The sequence below is a fragment of the Telopea speciosissima genome, chromosome 11 (assembly GCF_018873765.1).
Source record: "Telopea speciosissima isolate NSW1024214 ecotype Mountain lineage chromosome 11, Tspe_v1, whole genome shotgun sequence".
Lineage (NCBI taxonomy): Eukaryota > Viridiplantae > Streptophyta > Magnoliopsida > Proteales > Proteaceae > Telopea > Telopea speciosissima.
The window spans coordinates 50,718,346-50,741,829 of record NC_057926.1 but is presented as its reverse complement, the minus strand read 5'-3'; the positions used below and the strand labels follow the sequence as shown (position 1 = coordinate 50,741,829).

At 40.7% G+C, this 23,484-nt stretch overlaps 2 protein-coding genes and 2 non-coding genes across 4 annotated transcripts in view; 1 reads left to right on the top strand and 3 right to left on the bottom strand.

The window, feature by feature from the left end:
* LOC122644565 (probable E3 ubiquitin-protein ligase ARI8) overlaps nt 1–23,484 on the top strand; it is a 40,996-nt gene that overhangs the window by 1,001 nt on the left and 16,511 nt on the right. The window lies entirely within an intron of this gene.
* On the bottom strand, nt 11,024–22,550 carry LOC122644566 (protection of telomeres protein 1c). Its single transcript, XM_043837946.1, has 2 exons — nt 22,276–22,550; nt 11,024–11,281 (listed from the first exon to the last, which is right to left on the bottom strand). Exons 1-2 carry the CDS (start codon nt 22,400–22,402, stop codon nt 11,067–11,069), a joined length of 342 nt encoding a protein of 113 aa, XP_043693881.1. The 5' UTR covers nt 22,403–22,550; the 3' UTR covers nt 11,024–11,066.
* On the bottom strand, nt 20,209–20,305 carry LOC122646977. The gene has a single exon (XR_006330773.1). It is a non-coding gene; the product is annotated as a small nucleolar RNA snoR113 (small nucleolar RNA).
* LOC122646916 lies at nt 20,656–20,754 on the bottom strand. The gene has a single exon (XR_006330719.1). It is a non-coding gene; the product is annotated as a small nucleolar RNA snoR113 (small nucleolar RNA).

Below are 23,484 nucleotides of genomic sequence, written 5' to 3'. Positions count from 1 at the left end.
TCACGGACAATATGGCAGTCTATCTCGATGTGATTTGTGCGTTCATGAAACACTGGGTTTGCCGCAATGTGCATGGCAGCTTGATTATCACAAAATAAAGTAATGGGTTGAGGTGGCTGGACACCAAGATCTCAAAGTAGAGAAGTCAACCATATCAATTCGCAGGTTGCAACAGCCATGGCCCTGTACTCGGCCTCTGCAGAGGATCGAGAGATAGTGTGTTGCTTTTTTGATTTCCACGAGATTGGACTTGATCCTAGGAAAACACAATATCCCATAGTGGAACGGCATGTATTAGGACAACTTTCCCAATCGGAATCATAGTAGGCTTGAAGAGACAAGGAGCTATCCGTAGACAATAAGATACCTTGACCTGGGGAACCATTAATATAACGGAGTAAACGAGTCGCAGCATCCATGTGGGGTTGCCGTGGTTGGCTCATAAATTGACTTAAGAGATTCACAGTATGGACAATATCGGGTCTTGTGATGGTGAGGTAAATCAGTCGCCCAATCAAGCGGCGATATCGTGTTGCATCTGGCAGTAAATCACCATCAGTGGTTGTCAATTTTAGATTATGCTCCATGGGAAACTCAACGGGACGGGCACCAGTAAGTCCAATATCAGAGATGATGTCAAGAGCATATTTCCTTTAGTTTAAGAACATCCCTTTCTTTGAGCGGGCCACTTCTAAATCAAGAAAATATTTCAAAGGGCCGAGATCCTTTGTGCGAAACTGTTTTTGGATAGTTGCTTTTAAGGCCAATATGGCATTGGAGTTAGGCCCTGCAACTAGAATATCGTCCATATAGACGAGCACAAACAGAGCATTCAATCCTGTTCCTTTAAAGAAGAGAGAGTAGTCAGACTTGGACTGAGTGAAACCAAGTCCCACGAGAGCAGTAGAAAATTTGGCAAACTAGTTTCGAGATGCTTGCTTGAGACCGTAAAGAGACTTATTCAAGCGACAAACCATATGCTCCCCCTTCCGGTGATGGCCAGGTGGCAATTTCATGTAAACTAATTCATCAAGATCACCATGTAAGAAAGCGTTATTGACATCAAGTTGGTGAAGTGTCCGTCTTTCCACGGCAATGGCAAGTAAAGCACGGACGATGAGTGAGCTTGGCAACAGGAGCATATGTTTCATGAAAATCAATACCTTTAGTTTGTGTGTAACCCTTTGCCACCAAGCGTGCTTTGTACCGTTCAATGGAACCGTCAGCATGACGTTTTATTTTGTATACCCATTTGCATCCAATGGGTTTGACATTTGTTGGTAAAGGTACAAGGGACCATGTGTGGTTCTATTCCAGTGCCTCTATTTCAGTTTGCATGGCTGTCTTCCAATCGGGTGATGACACTGCTTTGGCAAAGCTGGTAGGTTCTATGTGGGAAGATAAAGACTTGATATACTTAAGGTGAGAAGTAGAGAGATTATCATAATATAAAGAAGAATCAATAGGGCTTAGAGTACCTACAGTGGATGGCGATGATTGGAGTTGAGAAGCGTGGCAGTGGTAATCCTTCAAGTGCGCCGGTGGCTGTCGAGATCATATTGGTCGAGTTGGAGGGGATGGCAAAGCATTAATGGGGGTTGAACCAGTAACAATAGGAAGGGAAGGTTGTGGACTCAGTGAAGGTGTGGGCAGCGGAGTGGGTGAACTAGTAACAATTGGAAGGAAAGAAGTACAAACCACCGCGCGCTTTGCCCAATCCAATCGTCTCCTTTGTTTGTAGGTCCTGTAGAACACAATGGGTTGAGAAAAAATTGATGGAACCATTCAATGTCTTAGAAAGTTGTGCTACAGATAGTAGATTAAAATTAAAAGATGGAACGAGAAGTACATCATGTAAAGTTAAATTGGGAAGAGGATGGTATGTGCCAATGTGGGTAACCAAACTGGTTTGTCTAGTGGGCATTGTAATAGGAGAAGTGTGGGGACGAAGGCTTTGAGGAGTAAACACGGAAGGGTCTGATGCCATATGAAAATTGGCACCAGAGTCAATTATCCAGAGGGGGGTGGTTGTGTCATACTTGCTGCGTTTGCCAACGGAGTGGTGTTACCCGATTGGATTAAGGAGAGAAGTGGTTATCTTGATCGATGTAAATGTTAGTCTTGGAGAAACATCAACCATGGTGGCTGCAAGAGAGTGTGCGGCGGTGCGGCGGAAGGAACCTTTGAACCGCACCCGGTGGGTAATCGTGTTTTTAAAACAACGAGATTCAGAGTGGCCATCGAGCCCGTAAAAATCGCAATGATAATGAGGTTTTGGTTTGGCTGATTTGGAGCCAGAAGAATGATGGGCAGCAGCCAGAGCCGAGTCTTGAAGGGAGGGGTCCGGTGCTGTATTGATCGAACGTTGGCTTTCTTCTTGGAGCAACAATGAGTAGGCACAATTAATAGTAGGCAACGGTTCCAACAGAAGGAGTTGGCTTCGAATGGATTCGTAAGACTCATTTAGTCCCATAAAAAATTCTAGCAAACGATCACGTTGCATGAGATCTGTATGATTCTGAAGATAACCACACAAGCAGGGAGGGAATGAATTGTAAGAGGATAATTCATCCCAAAAACCTTGAGAGCAGTGTAATAAGTGGCCAAAGAAGAAGGTCCTTGGTGATGAGTGGCAATGTTACGGCGAATCTCGAAAATGCGTGGAGCATTCTTCTGAGAGTAATGGTCGAAGAGGTCGACCCAGACATCACGCTGTGAGCAATATCAAAAGCAAGGGTGTTGAACAGCCATGAAAGCACCATGCTGTTACAACGAACCCATTGCGGCAAGGATGGAGAAGTAGCCTTCGATTTGGTGATGGAACCATCAATGACACCCAACTTGTGTTTAGCTTCCAAAGCCATATGCATGGCATGGCTCCAGCTGGGATAATTATCTCCCTTCAACGGTTGGGTAACCAAAAGTGCATCTAGGTTATCAGAGTGGTGCAAAAAAAATGGAGAAGAAGAATTCAGATCAGCGGGAACCGTGGTGGTGGTGGTCATGGGGCTGCTGGAATCGTTGGTTTGGTTGGTGTTAGCCATTAGAGAAGAAAAGAGAATGAAAAGAAGACAGAATCGTGATGAGGCTGATACCATGTAAATTTGATAGTGAATAATTGGATGATTCCATTATCTATGACTGATTACATATATAGAGTATGAGATCCCATTGATTGAGGGATAAGCATGAAAGAAAAAGGAAAGAATATCTGTACAGTTGGTGAGGTTTATCTATACAGCTAGGAGACTTGATTTGAGCCGGTAATTAACTCCAATACTGATGTTACTTGTCATTGCTCATATAGATTTTGCTGGACTTGTACCGAGGAAGTTCACCGACCGATGGACTGTGACACCGTGGCTAAGTGGATGTTGAAGCATAGTTACAAGTTGAAAATATGAATTGGATATTAGCTTCTACTAAACCTTGTCCAAAGTGCAAAAAGCCAATTGAGAATAATCATGGGTGTATGCATATGAGATGTAGAGCTCCTTGTAATTTTCGATTTTGCTGGTTATGCCTCAGTCCATTGAAAAATCACTCATCAGCATGTAATCGTTATGCAGCAGAAAAAGAAAGATAATGAGGATGAGAGGAGACGAAAGAAGGCTAGAACATATATGAGGAGATACATTCACTATTATGAATGATGGGCAAGCAACCATCGTCAAGGCAAAAGGCTCGCAGCGTTTTACACCAAATGCAAACTACCAACTTGACAATCTTAAGGCTAAACAGGCTCAAACATCGTCGCAGCTCGAATTCATTACAGAGGCTTGGTTACAAATAGTTGAATGTAGGCGAGTATTGAAGTGGACTTACCCCTACGGATATTATCTTCCTAACCATGAATATGGTAAGAGACAGTTATTTGAGTACTTGCAAGGTGAAGTGAATCAGGTTGGAAAGGCTTCATTATCGTGCGGAGAAGGAACTACAAGTTTACTTTAAGGGTAAAGGTCCAACTCCAGGTTTTGAAGAGTTCCGCATAAACTGGTTAGACTTGTAAGGGTATTTATGTAATATCCCTTCATATGTGCTAATATAATCCTACTTGTATTAATACTCAGTGTGAGGGGCAATCTAGTAATTAGCCCATCCGACCTAAACCATAGTTTCCTATAAATACTAGTTGGCAAGCTGATGCAGGTATTCCAAACTAGATACTCAAGGTGTAATGCTTTAAGCAACCTTGTGCTTAAACCCTAAACCCTAACAATCTTAAAGCATTAGATTTTTGTTTTCCTGCAATCAAGATCGGTTTTGGTTTTACAGATTCTCATTCGGCTTTGGTCTTCTCTCTGATCGATTCTAGTTAGTTGATTGATTTCTGCGATCAGTCTTTTGCAATCGGTTTTGAGAGATCAACGTGCTTCGGTGATTTTTCTCCAATTGAGCTTCGGTGATTTTTCTCCAATTGATCTTCGGTGGTTTTACTCCAATCGTCTTCGTGGTGGTATTGATCGATCTTAGAAGACAATCGGGAAAAAAAAAAATCTGTAGAATTCATTAAAGGGGTTTGCAGGTTGTCAGGGAGTTTTTACCTGAGGTGTTATTTTCTTTGATTAAAGAATTCAATATATGGTTACATCATCACCTTTTGGCTAATTCAAAAAGGCAAAAGGAAAATCTGTAGAACGTAGTTTCCAAAGCTGTTTTCTACTCCTTTGATTTGATTCTTAAAAAAAAAAGAAAAGAAAAGAGGAGGGTCAAATCACGTTGACAGAGAGGCAGTGAGCCATCTCTTCAACGAATAGTGTTGGTTTGTTGGAAAAAAAAAAAAGAAATTAGAATTCGTTGAAGAGAGAAAGGTCTAAGCTTTTCTTTGAAAAGTCAAACTTTGCATTTTTTATTCTGAAAAAAAAAAAGAAAAAGAAAAGTAGAAGAAGACAAAACAAAAGAGACAAAAGCTTTAGCTTTTGATTTGTTTTTGAGATAGGTCACTACCTATGGGTGCGACAATGCCGACCATTATCAAACAAGCAGTCAATGATCTGTCGACGCCGCTGCACCGCCGCCATCTTTTCCTCCGTCGTCTAAATCCAGGGTTCTCCATCTCAGGTGTGACTGTTCATTTGAGCATTTATTTTTTATTTGAATTTTTGCTTGGGCATATAAACAAATCACTTAACAATGGGGAAACACGTTGTTCCAATTGAGATGATCAAATTGGAAAGTTTTAGTGGCTCTAAGTTCAGTTCTTGAAAAAGGAGGACTCAGTTTAGACTGAAGTACCTCAATATTTTCTACACTGTAGTAAATAAATTTTCTGATTGTACGGACCTAACTGAAGCCCAATGGATAAGTGATGAGGACTTTTGCAAAGACTACCTATTGAACTGCCTGTCAGAGACCTATAGTAAATATGAGACTGCAAAAGAGATTTGGGAAAACTTAGAAGCCCAATTCAAAAAGGAGGAGGACCTATCAAAGACTCACTTGGTTGACAAGTTTAAGGATTTCAAGTTTCAAGACGACAAGAAAATACTTCCTCAAGTAACAGACTTTGAGAACGTGAGAACAAAACTGAACCAAGAAAACATCCCTGTTGTTGATGCATTCTTAATGGGTGCAATTATTTTTAAGTTACCATTTACGTGACATTCCTTTAAAACTGAGATGCATAGGAAGAAAACACAAGTGGGGCTAAATGATCTCAAACGGTTCATTAGAATCGAAGATGAGAACAAAACCAGGAATAACTTGGAGATGGTGAAACAACAACAGGCATCTACCAATTTAGTTTCACAATCCAAGAAAAATCCCAGGCAATCCAAGCCACCTAAGACAGAACCCCAACAGTTAGAGGCCAAAAAGACTAAATTTGAAAAGAAGGGCAAGTGCCGCAACTGTAGAAAGTGGGGTCACTATGCATCTGAGTGTAGGGGTCCTAAGAAAGGGAACACTGACACACCACAGAAGGAAGTTCACATGTTGGTGGACTGCTCTTCTGCCGCCTACGGACATAGGTGACCATCGGGCTGCTCACTAAAGGCCGTCAAGAGGGGAGGGGCAAAGCCACCCCGGGAAGGAAAGGGTGAAATTTAGCGAATAAGGTTAGCTGGGTAGGGGAGGGGGGACAAGGGGGGTGATGGTGGGGGGGTGCCAAATGAAGGAATGAGGGGATTCGAAGTGGATCGGGAGAGGGTTGGGTGGGAGGGGAAGGAAATGGGAATTGGGTTGGGGAAGGATGATAGGGAGGTTGTTGGTAAAAAAGGATTTGGGCTGGGTATGGGGGCTCGGGTTGGCCAAGGGAGTGGACTGAGAGGGAGTTGGAGAGGTGGGGTGGAGATGGGCCGATAAAAGGGGCTGGGTGGGCTGAGGAGGGTCCAGCAAGGGAGATGAAGTGGGATTTAGGGTCACGTGTTGGAGACCATGTGAAGGGGGGTGTTAATTTTGTAATTAAAGGGTGAGCAAGGGTGGGGGCTTAAGAACCGACAAAGAGGGGGGCTATACCTTTGCGTAGGAACCAGGAGGCTTTCACGCAAATGGCAAAGGCCTCGGTCCAGGTTACTCGCAGTGACCAAACCAGACCTGTAGTCACCCAAATCTGGCAAGGATGGAGCCTCAATGTGGATGCCAAGCTCAGGCAAATCTTCTGAGCGAGATTGGAGAGGTGACAACGATGACTGTTCAAGGATCGCAGGCAGCTAAGCATCATCGTCAACAGCTTTTTCGAGCAGACTGGAGCTTCTGCCGTGGGAGATGTGAGATCCAGGCACAGTGGGCAGGCCTTCAGGAGAAGCAGAGGTAGCAGTAACAGATTTCGGGGGCTCCACTGTAGAAAGCTGCACACGGTTGTGATGGAGCAAATTGTTGCAACGGCGACGGGAGGTTGATCTTCCACCCTGCGGCGAGACAGACGAGGCTTCAGGGAGAGGGTCTGGAGTAGGAACATTCAAAGGGGCAAGGGCAGCTGAAGCTTCTGCGCAAGTCATCGAGGGAGGCAGCTCAGAGGAAGACGATGGATTATTACCCAGATAGGCTGCGAGGGAAAGAGGAGCAGAGGCGGCACAGTCTTTCGTTGAGTGTCCAAATGCCTTGCAGTGACTACAGCGAGGAGGCAGCCATTTAAGCTAGAATAATAACAAATTCAATGTAAAGTTCTATAACAGACAATGGATAAAGCTTAAGGGAAAGAACGTAGAAGTAATTAAAACACCAACCAGATTTAGGGGCTGCACCTATTGACCACCTTCCATATTTAGGTGGATCCGTCCATTAGAGTAAACAGTAAAGCAGAAAAAGAAAAGAACAAGGAGGGCAATACCGTGGGGTGTGGGGAAGAAGAAAACAACAAAATAAAAGGGAGGGAACAAATCTCGTAGCGAAAAGGGAGAACAGAGAGAGAAGTAGGGGAGAAGAAAGTAGAAGAAGAGGAAGGAGTAGGGAGAACAGAAATCAAGAAAGAGAAGAAAAAGAAGAGGAATTGAGAGGGAGAGAGAGAGACATGCTGCAAGAGGGCCACAAAGGAGAACTGTGGGAATGGAATGGTTACAAAAGTAGTTACCACTACTTTAAAAAATATAATTAAAAAAAAAACGAGGAAAATATCAAGTCGTGGGGAAGGGGAAGTGGAACAATTACAACATAAACAATAAAGAAAAAGAAAAGCACACTTCTCCTCACATACAAAACATACTGAAATAGAGATAGAAATAAACAGAAACAGAAATAACAATAAATAGAAATCAGAATTACTAGCTAATACTAAAGACTACGCAAGTAGGGTCCACGCCGGGGCCCATAGGGCTGTACTCAAGCAACATGGTAGCCTCGAACTCATCGTCAATCCACATCGAGGCAGAGGACGCCTGAGCTCTGCAACGTCTCCTCTGGTATATCATGAATCCTTGATCGGATGGTATGACGTCCTCATCACTCCCACTACCGCAGGTGTGGGAAGGCAAATGGATGCGCTTTACCCCTTGCTTCGCAGAGAAGTCGTTTCCAAGTTTTGAACCCGCAACCAACAAAGTTGCAATTGTAAAACCTAACACAATGCGAGAAGAATGGAAATCGCAAACACAATCACACAATGCGCACAAAGATTTACGTGGTTCGGCAAGGTTGCCTACGTCCACGGTGAGATGAGATCTGTTTCACTATCAATGGAGAATAGGGTTACAGTCGCTCGTTCCTCACACCTCTCTCAGATTTTCAATACAGAGAAAGAACTCTCGCTACAGATTTATAGCGAAAACCCTATACAGGAAATTTATCGAAGGCCCACGAAGGCTCCACACAACAGTCCATCATCAGAAGTCAAGACACCAAAACCTCAACAGCAATAGCACAACCTTACTATTCTTTGGCAAGTTTCTATCACACAGAAATAGAAACTTGCCAAAGAATAGTAAAACCAGATTTACTATAAATAGCACTATCAGATGTCCTACACTAGTAAGTTAACCCAAATCAAAATAAACCCCCCGAAAAAAAAAATCAAAGCTATAACTTCAACCCCATAGAAATACAAGAATCCTCATGTTTTGACATGAAAACAACCTAGAAGCAAATCCCAACACTACGTAATCCTTCCCCTGCTTGGTTCTACTTCAGATATTGAAATCTTTGGGACCGCACAGATAGAGAGGAAAATCAAAAGACTTGGATCATTATTGCTTTGTTTTTTTTTTTTTTCAAATGAATATGCTTATATTATATCATATGTTTTTTTTTTTATTACATCTTGGTTTTCTCATATTAGGCCATTACTAACATAAAACAACAACAACATAGCCTTATCCCAACTAAATGGGGTCGGCCACATGGAGCGTATGCTTGGTCATTACTAGCATAATTATATCATATTGCATTGAAATATGATGTCTATGTTGCAAATAAGCATAATTATATCCTTGGTGTATGCTTTTTGTTGATGATATTGTTTTGGTGGATGAGACCAAAAAACAAGGATTAACGCTAAGTTGGAGTTATGGAGATCAACCTTGGAATCAAAAGGTCTCAATTTAAGTAGAACGAAGAGTATGTGGTGTGTAACTTTAGCCACACTAGGACGGTTAATGAGGTGGTGAATATTGATTAGAGACAGATTCCACAAAGTGATTATTTTAGATATCTGGGCTCAATCGTAAATAAAGAAGGTGATATAGAGTATGATGTTGCCCAAAGAATTAAAATAGGATGGTTGAAGAGCGTTTGGAGTGCAGCATGAGATGCATTTGGAGTGCTGCGTGATCAGGGTATATGCCTTTAAAGTTTAAAGGAAAATTTTATACAACGGGCTATGATGTATGGTCCAAAATGTTGGGCAGTTAAGAAGCTTCATATAGATAAACTAAGTGTAGCAGAAATGAGGATTTTGAGATGGATGTATGACAAAACTAGGAAGGATAAAGTAAAGAATGACCATATTAGAGTTGAGTTGGGAGTAACTCCAATATGTGAGATGCTTCGAGAGAGTCGTTTGAGGTGGCATGGCCATGTTCAACAAAGGCCTTGGGATGCTAGAATGCAGAGGAGTGATTTGATTCAGATTAAAGGAACTAAAAGAGCCGAGGGAAGAACTAAAATAACCCTAGGATAGGTGGTGAGGGACGACATGCATAGCTTAGGCCTCTTATCTTATATGACTTCAAATAGAGCTGATTGGAAAGCAAGGATTCATTTAGTCGACCCAATTTAGTTGGGATAAGGCTTTGTTGTTGTATAAAATTATCATTTTCTATATTACATATAGTCATATAGTACATACACACCTAAGGAGTGTAGATGATGCCTACACGAGTGCCTTGTCGCCTAGAGGCCCCTCCAACGCCTTGGGTCGCCCTGATAACTATGGTCAATATTGAAAGTGGAGGGTACCAAGATTAGAGAAAGGTCAAGGGGAAATTTCCAGTAATTACAAATAAATATCACATCAACAGAAAGAGGGGGGCTGGAAGAAATTTAGGAGAAATCAGTGGCAATGATGAGAAGAATGACCAAAGGTACTTCTATGAGAAATTTGAAGCTAAAACTTCGGGAAAGATGAAGACAGAAAGAACCAGATTCTGAACTTTGATTGTGATTTGAAAGGGTATGAGAGATGATGGCTTATCTTGGTTGACTCTATATTTAAACAGATCAATGGAGCTAAGAAAATGGAAGATGAATAAAATAAATTATGCTACTGTTCATATTTCAAACCCAATGAGACAGCATTGCACAAATTTTTATGAGATCAAGATCGTGAGCATACTCCAAACTGTGGGAGAGACGAATTAAACAAAGATTTATGCACAAGAATATCAAGAATCAGTTTGGTTGATTTCCAAGGAGATGAACACTTGAGTTATTTTCTTAAGCAATTGAGTATAATCCATACCTAGTGTGAAACAATTGAGGGGTAGCCCTAATAGGTGGTCCACTCAGGTGCAAAAAATTGGATAGTTCATGTCGAGGGCTCCATAAGGACAAGGGGAAACAAAAATATGTGGGTTGAGACAGTGAAAGAGACTTCACATTTCATGACTTGACGAAGGGGATTGCCTTAAAGGGAAAAGATTGGCTAAAAAGAAGGCATAGCTGAAGCCAAATAATTGGGAACAGGCTTCGTTGAGTTTAGTTTAATTAATCAACTTTGAATAAGTTCAATAGGTGACTCCTTAAATGTTCAATGTGTTCCTCTTTCAGTTCATAGTCCACAAAGCACCATTTAACATCTAACAGTTTTTGAAACTATAGCAAACAAGATATTAAGAATAACTGGTCTAACATTTCAAACTTAAGTAGAATCATAGAATATTTACTACGAAATTAATTCCTATAATTGAATGACAAAAATCTAATAAAAAGGGTGTAGCCAGTGCACGATGCTCCCGCCATTACTAAGTTCTAGGGAGGGTCATAATGTACGCAGCCTTACCCTCGCTTCGCGGAGAGGCTGTTTCCCAACTTTAACAAGTAACCACTAGGTCGCAATGGAGCAACCCTACTGTTGTGCCGAGGTCCTCCTTCGGTGCAAAAATCTAATAGTCTTTGTAAATTTAAAATTGGCTCTCATCTACATCTGTTTAATTATGAGAGAAACTTAGAAGTAGGATTCATTTTCTAAATAGTTATCCAATAGAATAATGTTTGGAAAAAGATAGAAAGATTATAGAGAAGATAAGGCAGGAAGTGCTTCCAGGGGCTACCACAACGTGAAAAAACTGAATTATATCTCCATCGGATTCAATGTGAGGCAGCTTCTCCATGTTTTCAGCAAAAATATTAACTGTAATCCCAGAACTTTGACATGATTCATCTACTATCTTTAGCTTGCAGAAATAATCTGCAAAGAAAGTTTCAATAGGAAAGGCAAAAATAAGAAAATCTAATAATGATGAACTCAAAATAAAATATTCGATGAAAAAGGTTGACTTGATTTTATACAACAGTCATACTCAATTAAAAAAAAGCAATGGAATAAAAAATTTAACAAAGAATGTCATAATACATATAATTAGTGAAAGTACACAAATAATTAGCAATCAGTATCTATGGGTTAAAATTATGGAATGCCAATTTTGATATCCAGCCCTATTACCATTGTTCGTTAGGCAAACCACCTCATTAACTCCAAGTCTTTGATTATTTTGCATCTTATTATCCAGATACATCAAATGCTAGTAGCCTTCACTTGTTTGTCGGGTTCGAAATTTCAGTTTTCGACCGAAATGTTGCACATTTCAGCTTCTGGATTTGTTTGACCATTTTGGTAAACAAAAGGACATATTTTGGCCCAAAATTTCAAAGAAATCCTAATTAAGCATCTCTAAACATACTGGAACCTTTAGATTGTAAAAAAACATATCCAAAATGGTAGTTTGATTTTGGACCCTAGGGGGCTAATGTACGCCGTACCTTGCTGTATATTTACTCTAATATAACCTATTCTATGAATAACTTAGTACTTAACGCAGAAATCCAATTAAGAAAACTCAAATATGCATTAGGAATGGAGGAAAACCATTTAATAGTACACTTACACATAGCAGAGTACAGCTATTTCTCCAACTCTAAGTCAGTACCATAGAGAGTTCCAGAGCCCCAAAACCACTAGAAAATGCGTTGGTCTAATAATACACTTACAAGTAGTCAATACAACTTGGAATCTTGCTCAAATCCAGCAAATCGCCGATATAAATGCGTTTTTATACTCCACAACACCTTTTTCCACCAAGAAATGTAGATAATTTGGTCAGAGTTCATTATCGTATTCTCAGACTCCATTTAATAGTACACTCACAAGTACTCAAGTACAACTTGGAATCTTGCTCGAATCATCAATGCATATATGCATTGTTCTAGTCACCAACAACTTATTCCCACCAAGAAATGTAGGTGATCAGGCAAAAAATACCAATTCTGGGGTTTTCTGGACTTTCCTCCCTCTTAGAGTCGAAATGCACAAAGCTATCGAAATGGGTCGAAATTTCAACCCATTTCAATCGAAACATGGTATTTAAACATGTGATTTTATCATTTCACAAAAACAATACCGAGCCCCAAAATCTCAACAGAAATGCCAAAATTTCAGGCAACTCCCAACATTCCTACTAATTCGCACCCAATTTCATTTCAACCTTCGTCGAAAACGAAACATTTCGCGAAATCTCTATGGTTCCAACCAAGATTTCGGACTATACTTTTTGTCCTATAACTGTCAAAGTGCCACTAAGAAGTGAAATCTGGATTTCAAAAGTGAAGAAACAGTAATTTGAATTTTCTTTCATCAACGAATTGTCCATGATCTCCATGACCATAAACAAGATTATTCAAAGCATTAACTTTGAAAAAGGCAAGCTTGTCGGCATCCTTTCCTCTTTCTGTTTTGGTCTGGGGGGGGGGGGGGAATAACTAAGCTCAATTGGCATCATTGGCTTGAATCAACGTTTCAATGCAGAAAAGTTGTTGACCAATAAAAAATTGACACTGAGTAGCCAAATCTGGTATGGCATCATCATGGTAAGGTGCACATGAGCAAGAAGAGAACCAAGCGATTGTCCTAGTGCCTCAATAAAAAATTTGATAATCTTTATTAGGTAAAACTTTACAATTATATTAATAATCCTTATATTTCAACAAGATAAACAAGTTTTAGGGGTACTAATCTGCAGAATGGTTTCCCCTTATCTTTTCCCCTTATGCAGATCAGCCCCAACTCCCAAGAGCATCAAGATAGGTACTCTGAAAAGTTCTTTAGAGAATTAGAGATAACTATGCCTAGTAATTGTAGTCGTTACAGATAGGGACAATGAGTCATAGACGCCATACTGTCCCTATCAATTCTCTTGTAATCTCTATTATAAATAAAGGGGCCTCTGTCACTAATGACGAGTCACATCATTCTCCCATTCTCTGATGAAACTTGGTATGTTGTGTCGCCAGTAGGGTTTCTCCTTTACCTCCCATGGGGCTCCGGCCTCTCAGGTCTAACATGGTAGACTAACCAGCACCATGTTCCACTAACCCTAACTGGCATCACATCACTGTCACTAACCGCTACTGTTAACCATCACCGTCGCTGACTCATTGCCACCGCTGTTATCTCGCCGTCAGTGCTCCTCACCCCTACCACTGTTGCCGCCCTGCTCCGCCGTGACAACCTGTCGCTGTGCCTTCCTCCGCCGCAACTCCTTGTTCTTTTGAAAAGGTAGCAATGTCAACTCTACACACCATGGGGACAGGATGATAAAAATCCAACGGCTGCCAGAGTACAGTCATGGCAGCATAATAAGAGGTAAGGGACATATCCTTTTGTGAGGTTTCCTGAACATTACGACACAGCTCATAAATTTGAGCATAGTTGCTGGTCTGAGCATAAGTTTGTTGGACAGCATCCCATAGTTTTGTGCAGTGTTAAGTAGAACAAAGCAAGCACTAATCTGTGGTTCCATGGAATTTAGGAGAAAGGACATCACCAAGGCATCATTAGCAAGCTAGATGATCTTAGCAGTACCACTAGATAGCACAGGTGTGTCTCTAGTTAAATACCCTGAAAGATGATTTTGACAGATAGTCAAAAGGCATGTCCGCGACCATGCAAGGTAGTTAGTCCCATTCAAATTGGTTGGACCTGGTTTCATAGAAAGGTTATGGTCGTGAGTCCCAACATGACTCATCTCCATAGTCGTCAAGGCCTCGCCAAGGTGTCCAGGCTAGTTGGTGTCGCCTTGCCTTTAAACCCTCTCCAACGCCTCGGGTCCCCTAGACGTCATGACCACTATGCTCACCTCACTACCCCCAATGTCTCTCGCAGAGTCATAACATCACTATCCTCCACCATGGGTTAGAATCACAACAAAGAAATTGATATGGAACTGAAACAACTATTTATAACAAGGAGTAGTAGTGTGGAGGCTACCATATCATTCGCGAGAGGCAAGACAACATACCGCAACGAGCGGGACGGGTAGCAAGGTAAATGGATGAAACCGAGGGCCTGGGAGAGACCAAGGTCAAGCACAGCAAGAGGCAGAGGGCCCTTGGTGGTGACAACAAAGGGGGAGGAGAGCCCATAGAGATGACAACAGGGGGCGGAGGTCCCTTGATGGCTTCAACAAAGGGGTGGAAGGCCCTTGGATGACTACGGTAGGGGGCGAGAGGCCTCAGGTAATAGCAAGGGACGAGAGGCACTGGGTGACGTGAGACAGGGGCGGGAGGCTCCTGGCTGGTGTCGACAAAGTATGGGAGGCCCTAGGGCTATCGCGAGAGGGGATGGATCCCCTGGTGGTGCAGCGAACAAAGGGCTAAGGCCCTATGAGGCGCAGCATCAGTGGTGCAGAGGCCATTGGAGCCTGACAGTGGTTGGTGATGGGAGGAGGCAGCAGTGGTGGTACAAAAAACATTGGTCCGTGGTTGTTAGTAGCGGGCCATATGTGGTACGACATACGTTTGTGCATATTCAGTCAACCATGTCTCACGCAATGAGGCAGGAGCCTTGAGATTGGTGGTGGGGCTCTACTGGAAACGGTAGCGAAAGAAAACCGAAAGGAAAAAATTTAAGTACCCGCTTGATAACCTTACTGCTGTTTCTGTGCTGAAACTGTGCTGAGAAACAGTAGAACAGTTTTTTCCGAAACCCATGCTGAGAAACCGCTTTTGACCCACTTGGTAAACCTGTACTAAAAATTTGTTCCCAAGAGACTCCCTCTGCAATTTCTTATCCTCTTGCCTGCTTCTCCCAACTCCAAAATGGCATTGGCTCGCCCCATTTCTCTCCCAAAACACACACCCACCACCCTCCTACACTCCAACTTCCTCCCTCCTCCACCGTCATCTCTCAAACCCTTCAACAACAACAACAGAAACCAGACCCCAACTCTTCAAACTCTCTCTAAAGTCTGAAGATAGATTTTGCACCAATAGGCACGGGAAACGGCGAACAAAATCCATCTATTTTCGTGTGCAGCTTCTTGTAGATTCACTTCCATTTACACAAGTAGTTATTTTTCTTGCCCAAAAAAAAATTTTCTGTTCAAATTTCTTCCTGGGTGAATACCCATATAGGAGGAAGCGCAGAACTCAAATACTTTCTCATGATTCAATCTGATAACAGAGGACTGAGAATTTCTGGGTAATCCATGCCTTTCTGATTGTTCTTTGGGGTTGGGCTCTTGTTAATCAACAATCGCCGCTAAACTCGCCGCCAAGCTCCAGAAACTGCTCATGCTCGCTACCCACCATCACCTCCTCTTGTCTAAGCTCGTTCACCAAAAAACTTGAATAAAACAGATCTCAAACCCAGCCTGAATGGACCCTGAATCATTCAACGAATAAACTATATCTATTGAATCTAGCAGATGAGAATAGAAACCCTAGAAGTAGAATCCGATCAATCAATCAAAGAAGAACCAAATAAAGTTTGCTAAACCTAGAGAGAATCGAAGATCGTAAAGTAAATTTATAGGATAAAAGAATATTACCTAAATCAAATGCACATCACACCCAAAATCCCAATCGCCCAGAACGACGAAACTCACAAGCTTCGGAGACGGAGAAGACGAAGGGTATTAACTCAATCCCCTTAGCCTTAGGAGACTCGCGGCTGCAATGGTCACTCGTTGCTGCTCATGCTCGCTACCCACCTTGCCGTTGCAAGGTTTCAATGGCTAGAGGCATGAGAGGTGAGAGAGAGGTTAGAGGCGAGAGTATCGTGAATATGAGGAGAGTTTTTATCAGGAACAAATTTTCAATTTTGTGCCAAGAAACAACAGATATGTCCAACATGTTCTGTCAAAAGTCTTCCATAGCAAATTTTGATTTATGCTCCCAAAAGCACTCAACAAAAACACTCCGTTATCAAGCGCTTTTTATGATGTTCTCCCGTTTCTCAGAATGGAAAAACACCAAAAACTGTTTCCCATAAGGTTATCAAGCGGCTTTAAGGTTTTTGGCGCTCTGATACCAAGTTGAATATTAGAGTACGATCTGAACATTCGTCTTGTCTCTAGAGGATAGAAGCCCACTTTATTTATAGATTTCATTAGGGAAACAAATAAGGTATGCTAGGTGGAGATGACTCAGCTCCACCTTGGCATACACAAGGAACATCGAACCTAGACACATTATACCCATTAACATTACTCAATCAATGACTCAAAACACTTACCAAGAGCTCCTATAAGGCATTGTAATCAATTTTGTTTTGGCAAAATCAACTTGATTCCTTGTTTCTACTAGCAAAAACGACTCTAGTAGCACTGATTTTATCATCTTTTGGTAATTAAACAACCTACAATCAAATATTGATTTTTATCAGAGCTTTGAATTTGTTTCACAAATATTGATTTTTAGTGTTGTTTTTGGTAATGGATCACCAGGTTAGTGAAAAACAACCTAAATGATTGCATCAAACTAGGGTTTTTTTGTTTTTTTTTTTGCAATTAGGTGTGTACCTGAACCCTAAATCTTCCCCTACTAAAAATTGACTTTTTTTGTATTAGTACAAATAAGAAATTTCATCCTTTATACATAATCAATTGAATGTACTTGTCTCGTCATAATTTTTTCTCCTCTTTATACATGATATTACTTAAAAATAGTGTTTTATGCTTTAAAACCGTATTTTGCATGTATTCTAAGCATTTTCATGTGTATCTTTACTGTATCTTGCTTCTCTCCGATACGATACAATACGTCTCTTAAAATCACCTTTCCGATACGATACCTGCTACCAATACTTTAAACCTTAGTAGCACCCACCACAAAGGAGGACCAAACTCTCTATCAAGCACCCACTTGATACCTTAAAAAGTACAATCAAAATGGCATACAAAGATGTCCCCAATCTAAGCACATAGTTGATAATGGTATTTCAACAAACACCTTGCCTATTGTAGGTTGTTTAGTTACCAAATGATGATAAAATCAACATTTAACCAAGCTGCTTCTTCCATTTCTTCTACTCGATTTTTTCTCCTCCTCGAATGTATAACTTCAACCAATCACTCGAAGAAGGCTTGAATGCTTGTTGAGTCTTCTCACAAACCTTAGGTTTGTTCTCCACCTCATCTTTCTCTCCTTACAACCCTTTATAATTTCTCAAATAGGCTTAAAGAATCCTTCTCATAACAATCCAAGATGGCTTCAATGAATGGCTTGGAGGAAGTCTTCTAGGGTTTCTCTCCTTAGAGTCTCTCTTCTCCTTTTTTCTTGAGTTAGGTTTTTCTGTTTGTTTTTCATAAACAACATTTCCTTTTATATGTGGCCCAAAATGACTTGAAAGCAATGAACCACAAGTAGCTACATTCGATGTCAAGCTCATTCAGTTCAACGTCCAATGCAACTCTGTTGACATCAAGTGCATATCTACCAACCCTTTGTAAATGTCAACTCGAGTCCTTTCTATGTAGAACAAAGCATCTTCAATGTCGGGTGTCTCAAACATGTGAACTGACGCGAAACACATTCTATTCACCAATTAGTCGACGTCGAGTATGCGTCAACAATATTGTTGTCGACATCAGTAACACTTCATTTAACGTCGAACAGAGATGATTTATCGTCAAACTCAACTGATTTTCCGAAAATCATGCTATGCTGAAGCTTATGCTCTTCTTCAGTACAAGCCATTCTTATTCTACCATATTAGCAATGCATCCATTCTTAGGTGAGTGTGTTGAACCAACAAACCGTGTTGACAACAATGACAACATACATAACACTTTGCCCAACAATCTCCCCCTTTGGAATTGTTGACAGCACAACACATATGCAATACATATAGCACTAACTTGCTTCAACACAAACACATCACCAATTCTCACCTGCATATCACAACACCCATATACTCTCTCCCCTTTGACAACAACACCGAAGGGCGTAGGAATTAACTCCTCCTGAGTCCATACGGGAGCAAAACCATTATAATGACAACCATGGAACTAATCTCGGTCGAAACTGACTAAATCTTCGAGTTGTCTCGGTTCTGGGCCTGGACAAAACAAGACCCAAGGCCAAAACCCAAGTTTTGAACTTGTGTTTCAACCCAAAGAGTCCCAGGATCGAAACCTCGAAACAAGATCTTCCACGTCTTGGTTTCAAGCCTGACCAAAACTGAGATCTCGATCCTTGATGACAACATGCTCTCACTATTAGTAGGCACCTAACCACAATTCAATACTTAGGACGTTTACCCAAACCCAATTTCCTTTAAAGGCAACTATGGACCTCCCTGGGCAATAGCTGGATAGATACATATGTTTGCTCATCTCTGACCTCTTTCCCCACAGGCTTAGTCACTGCTTAATTCTTCTACTTGGACTTTGGCTATGGTGGCCTCTCAGAATTTCTCTTGTTCTGTCAATCTGTCTATTTCCATGATGATAATGTCTTCTTCCTTGCCACTGCTTATATGGAGGCATCCTTCTACAGTTTCTTGTAATGTGCCCATACTTGTGACATGCAAAGCATTCCACAAAATGCCCCAATGAAGGCAAAAGTTTCCCCTTGGCCCTACATTATATTTGCAATCTGAACTTCTACAACCATAGTCATTGCATGTAAAGCAATAACCAGGAAAGTAAGAATTGAACTTGGGTTGTGGACTCTGCCAGGTTGTGGGAGCAATGTACCTCCGTTGCCTATAATAGGTGACCTTGTTGTAGTTGTCATGGTTCACCTTCTTTGCCTGTCTTGCATTTCCTGTCTTTTTCACTTGCATCTGCCAATGTCTCTTCTCTTCTATTCTCACAGGATTCGTAGTTGTGCCTTTGCCCTTCTCCTTGGTCTTCAACAACTCATTTGTTTTCCTTGCCTTACTTGAAGATGCTCCTTCAACAAAGCCAAGACCAGTCTTGATGTGAATAGGACTTTTTCAGCATTTCATCAAGCTTGTCTATCCTTTCTTTAATCTCACGAAGATCACACTCTTCTTGATTTAACTTTGTCACTTATATTTTCAGGTTTTGATCTCTTCTTCAAGCTTGCAGTTGTTCTCATTCTTCAAGATGGGTTGAGCTCAAGTTCCTCCACTATGACCTTGAATTCTTTCACCTGCCCTTTCAGGTTTATGATAAGCTCAGTTGCATCACTTAAATTTTTAGAGGTCTTCTTATGTTTCCTCTCTGCATTTAGTTCTTCTAAGGCTGCAATCAGTTCTCCTTCAAGATCAACCTCAGCTTCAATCTCCTCTTCATCTGACTCTAAAAGGAAATCTCCCTCCTTGCATAAGCTAAGTTGGAGGTCCTTTAACTATCTAGGAAATTAATACCAAAAAAGAAACCAAATCTGAATAAAGAAAGGGACTGCACATATCCCAGTTTCACTTAACAACTCAAAAATAATAAAAGAAAAGAAATAAAGACTTGACCCACAATTGGGCTGAAGATTAGATTCCTAAAATTAGACATAAAAAAAATCTGTAACCGCATGCCATAGAAGTCCTTCAAATGAGCCACACGAGTTGCGTAAAGATAAAATTCCTGAAAATCAGGAATTATAGAATTGCATGCCATAACACAGTCTCTAAAACTAGCTCCGCAATATCTGGTTTCTAGGAGAACCAGATCTGAATCAAATTTTGAACCACATGGATTGGTTTGAACCATAACAACCCAAACCAAACATAGGGTGTCACGGTATGGAACACACCAGTTATTCTGATCAGACCCAACCAGCTAATACTGCATCTATATGTATAACAATGTAACCATAGAGATGAGGAATGAAAGTCCCAGGGGAAATAAATTTGATCACAGTTCTAAATAATCCTGACTGGCTCAGAAGCACCTTTAATAAGTCTCATCATTCTACTACCAAATGAATGAAATTCAAAGCAACTGTAAGACCGGCCTTTTTGTCATCATTGCCAGCAAGAACATTACCGTATGTTAGTGCACCAAGTGGGTATGAAATAAACATGAAACTATAGAAGTGCAAGGGCTTTAGCTATGGCCTGCCAGAGCAGAATGGTGAATAGGATTTATGTAGCTGAGTCCTAGTAGTGGGGATGAGCCTTATCTACATATAGACAATGAGACTAACCATCATTACAAACTCAAATAACGAATGAAAGGGAAATGGCAAAAACGTAGAGAGTGAAAAAAGAACGAACACATGAAACTTAATACTACACCTATATGTATAAAAGTGTAACAATACACAGACGAGAAATGAACATCCCCAAGGAAAAGATTTGATCCCAGTTTTAAATAATCCTGACTGGCTCAGCAAGCAATCTTTAGTAAGTCTCATCATTCTACTACCAAATGGATGAAATCCAAAGCAGCTGTAAGCCTGGCCTTTTTATCGTCATTGCCAACAAGAACATTACCATTTCTTGGTGCAACAAATGGGTATGATTAACATGAAAGTATAGAAGTGCATGGGCTTAGCTATGCCTTGCCAGAGTAAAATGGTGCAACAGGCTTTATGTGAATAGAAAAAACATCTTTAGATCTTTCCAATGATTCAGAAGAAGTTTCAATTTTGTAAAACTGGTTTCAGTTACTAGTAGACCTCTAAGTATATCAAAACTGAAGAGTATTAAAGTTCATATGACTGATGCATCTTTCTAGTCATAATACTATGTGGCATTCCACTTTCCTGAATAAATTCCATACAAACCTTAGACACATCAATTTTTTGTCTTGTAAATTAGAGTTTTATTAAGGAAAAGAGACCCTTAATAAATAAAAAGACTCTATTAGTAAATATAAAAATCATACAACATCAAGCAAGAGGTACAGCAAAGATGTGGTATTCCCTAAGAATAGAAGCAAAGGTGAGATCACAAAATGCCTTAGATATAGGAGTCAAAGTCTGAATTTTATCTAACAAATTTAGCCATTCTGTATGCTGCTTCAGCAGTTCCTCCAAACATCTTGTTATTCCTTTCCTTTAACATGCTCCAAGTAACAGTCCCAGGATTTAATTTCCCAAGTTTCATACTTTCAGGAGTGGAAGGTAATCTTTAAGAAAGAAGAGGCACAAGAGGCATAAATTTCAGAATTTTTCCATTTGAATAAAATTGCCTGATGAAAGTAGGATGCAATTATTATACAAATAATCGGTACTAAACAGTCCAATATGTTACTCCCTTCTTTTTCTTAGGAGAAAATAAAAATTAATTTTAATATAAACCATAACATCAAAATAAAGTCTGTCCAAGTATAAAGAACCATTCTGGAAATGCTTTGAAATGAAGCTACCACAAATGCATTTGGGACCAAACGACCTATATCAACTACAAGAGCAGAGAAATTCTAAAAAATTCAAAAGCAGGAAGATGCTATAGACTACATCTGGTAACAATGTTAGAGTGATCTTGATAGGATCAGCACCGATGGAATCTAAAACGGTTGCAAGTCCAGCCTTTCCGTCGTGCCAGCAGTCAGAAGATTAAAACATATTCGATACTCCAAATGGTTAGACAATACGCCATGGTATGTTTTCTCAAGTACGAAGCAGTGGTATTTAGTACCTCCCAGTCCCAGAACAATGTGATATCCATTTTGTGTATAAACTTGTAGACTAGAAAAGACTAAGCTAGCACAGAATATCAGATTAACCAAAAAAAAAAACACTTTCACTGAGTGTTTCTACTGTGTTGAGAGGATTCCAACACTGCAATACATATAATCTACAGATGACAAACCAGTAAAACGATTTCTGCACTCAGAATATCCAGGTTAACGAAAAAACACTTTCACTGAGTATTTCTACTGTGTAGAGAGGATTCCAACACTGCAACACATATAATCTACAGATGACAAATCACTGAAACGATTTCTGCACTCAGATCCCGTGAGGATAAAAACAGAGAAGAATAAGAAAATTTACCAGTTCCTCTGCTCTGCTTGGGAATACTAAACTCAACCACAACCCCCATCAGGTTTACTTTCTGATTGATAGCACCAATTACATCCCTTATCTTAAGAAATCTGTAGTCATCATGTCGCCTCGCCATTTCTAGCTCCCAAAAACCCTAACCTAACAGAGAGAATTTGAATTTTGGAGCCACAATGCAGAGCCGAACTATTTAAATTGTTCTTAATTTCATCTAATTACCAGAATTACCCATGGTGATTCGCTACAACGTCTCTGTTCGCCCTAAAAATTGATCGGAAAACCCCATTAACGTCCAACGTGTACGTGTATCCCTTTGATCCTGCTGCAGTGATGACCGCAAATCGTTATCCTCTCTCGTTACTGCACGGTGCAGTAATGCATCGTGCGACAGCTGCATAGGCCATGTGCACCATGTGGGGCCTGCTGTGCCACATGGTCTCTGCAGCACCGAACGATGCAGTACTACACTGTGCAATAACAAAAGAGGATAAAAATTCGTGTCGTGTGACAGCTGAAGCCATGTGACTTGCTGCGTACAAGGGCAAACATGTATTAACACATCTCAAATAAAGACCAGCCTCAATGGTTCAGACCCGACTCCCGCCCCTTTCCCCTTCTCTAGTCCTACCCTTGCCTGAACACGTTCTTTCCGAAAACAAGTTGCTCCTAAGACAATCTAGGAAATGGAGGGTCCAGCCTCACAAAATGACAGCAAAAACAGGGGCGGGCTGGTCATTCCACGGTACCTGGGCCCCACATTTAAAATGATCAATCCTCTGTTTTTGGGGTGGTTTTCGAGCGTTGGACCCTCCAACTCCCGCCACGGCTGGAGTAGAGCCAGATCCGACAATCTATGCCATCGATCACTATGGATGTAGTTCATGGTAAACAACACAAGAGTCCGTTGCCGGCAATACCAATTGCATTGGTTTAAACTTGGTCAAAAAGTCCTTTTTTCACCTAAAAATGGATGTCCATATCGTATCAGTTGATCCGATACTGATACCCAAAACCATGACTAGGTTTGAAAAAAGTCGACACAGGTATCCATCGCCCAGTGATAGTGATACATATTGTTTGTATTGGTCCGATACTAGATCAAAAAGCCATTTTTTCATTAAAAAAATGTATGTCCATACTATATCCTACTTATTTTGCCTCACAAAACCCTAGTAATTTTATTTCAGAAAAACTCAAATC

Bases quoted from the DNA above. Each gene is read 5' to 3' on its own strand.
- LOC122644566 (XM_043837946.1), bottom strand. From the start codon at position 22,402: ATGGCGAGGCGACATGATGACTACAGATTTCTTAAGATAAGGGATGTA. The intron at 11,282-22,275 runs GTAAATTTTCTT...CTTTCTTTGCAG, and splicing joins CAAGCAGAGCAGAGGAACTG to ATTATTTCTGCAAGCTAAAG.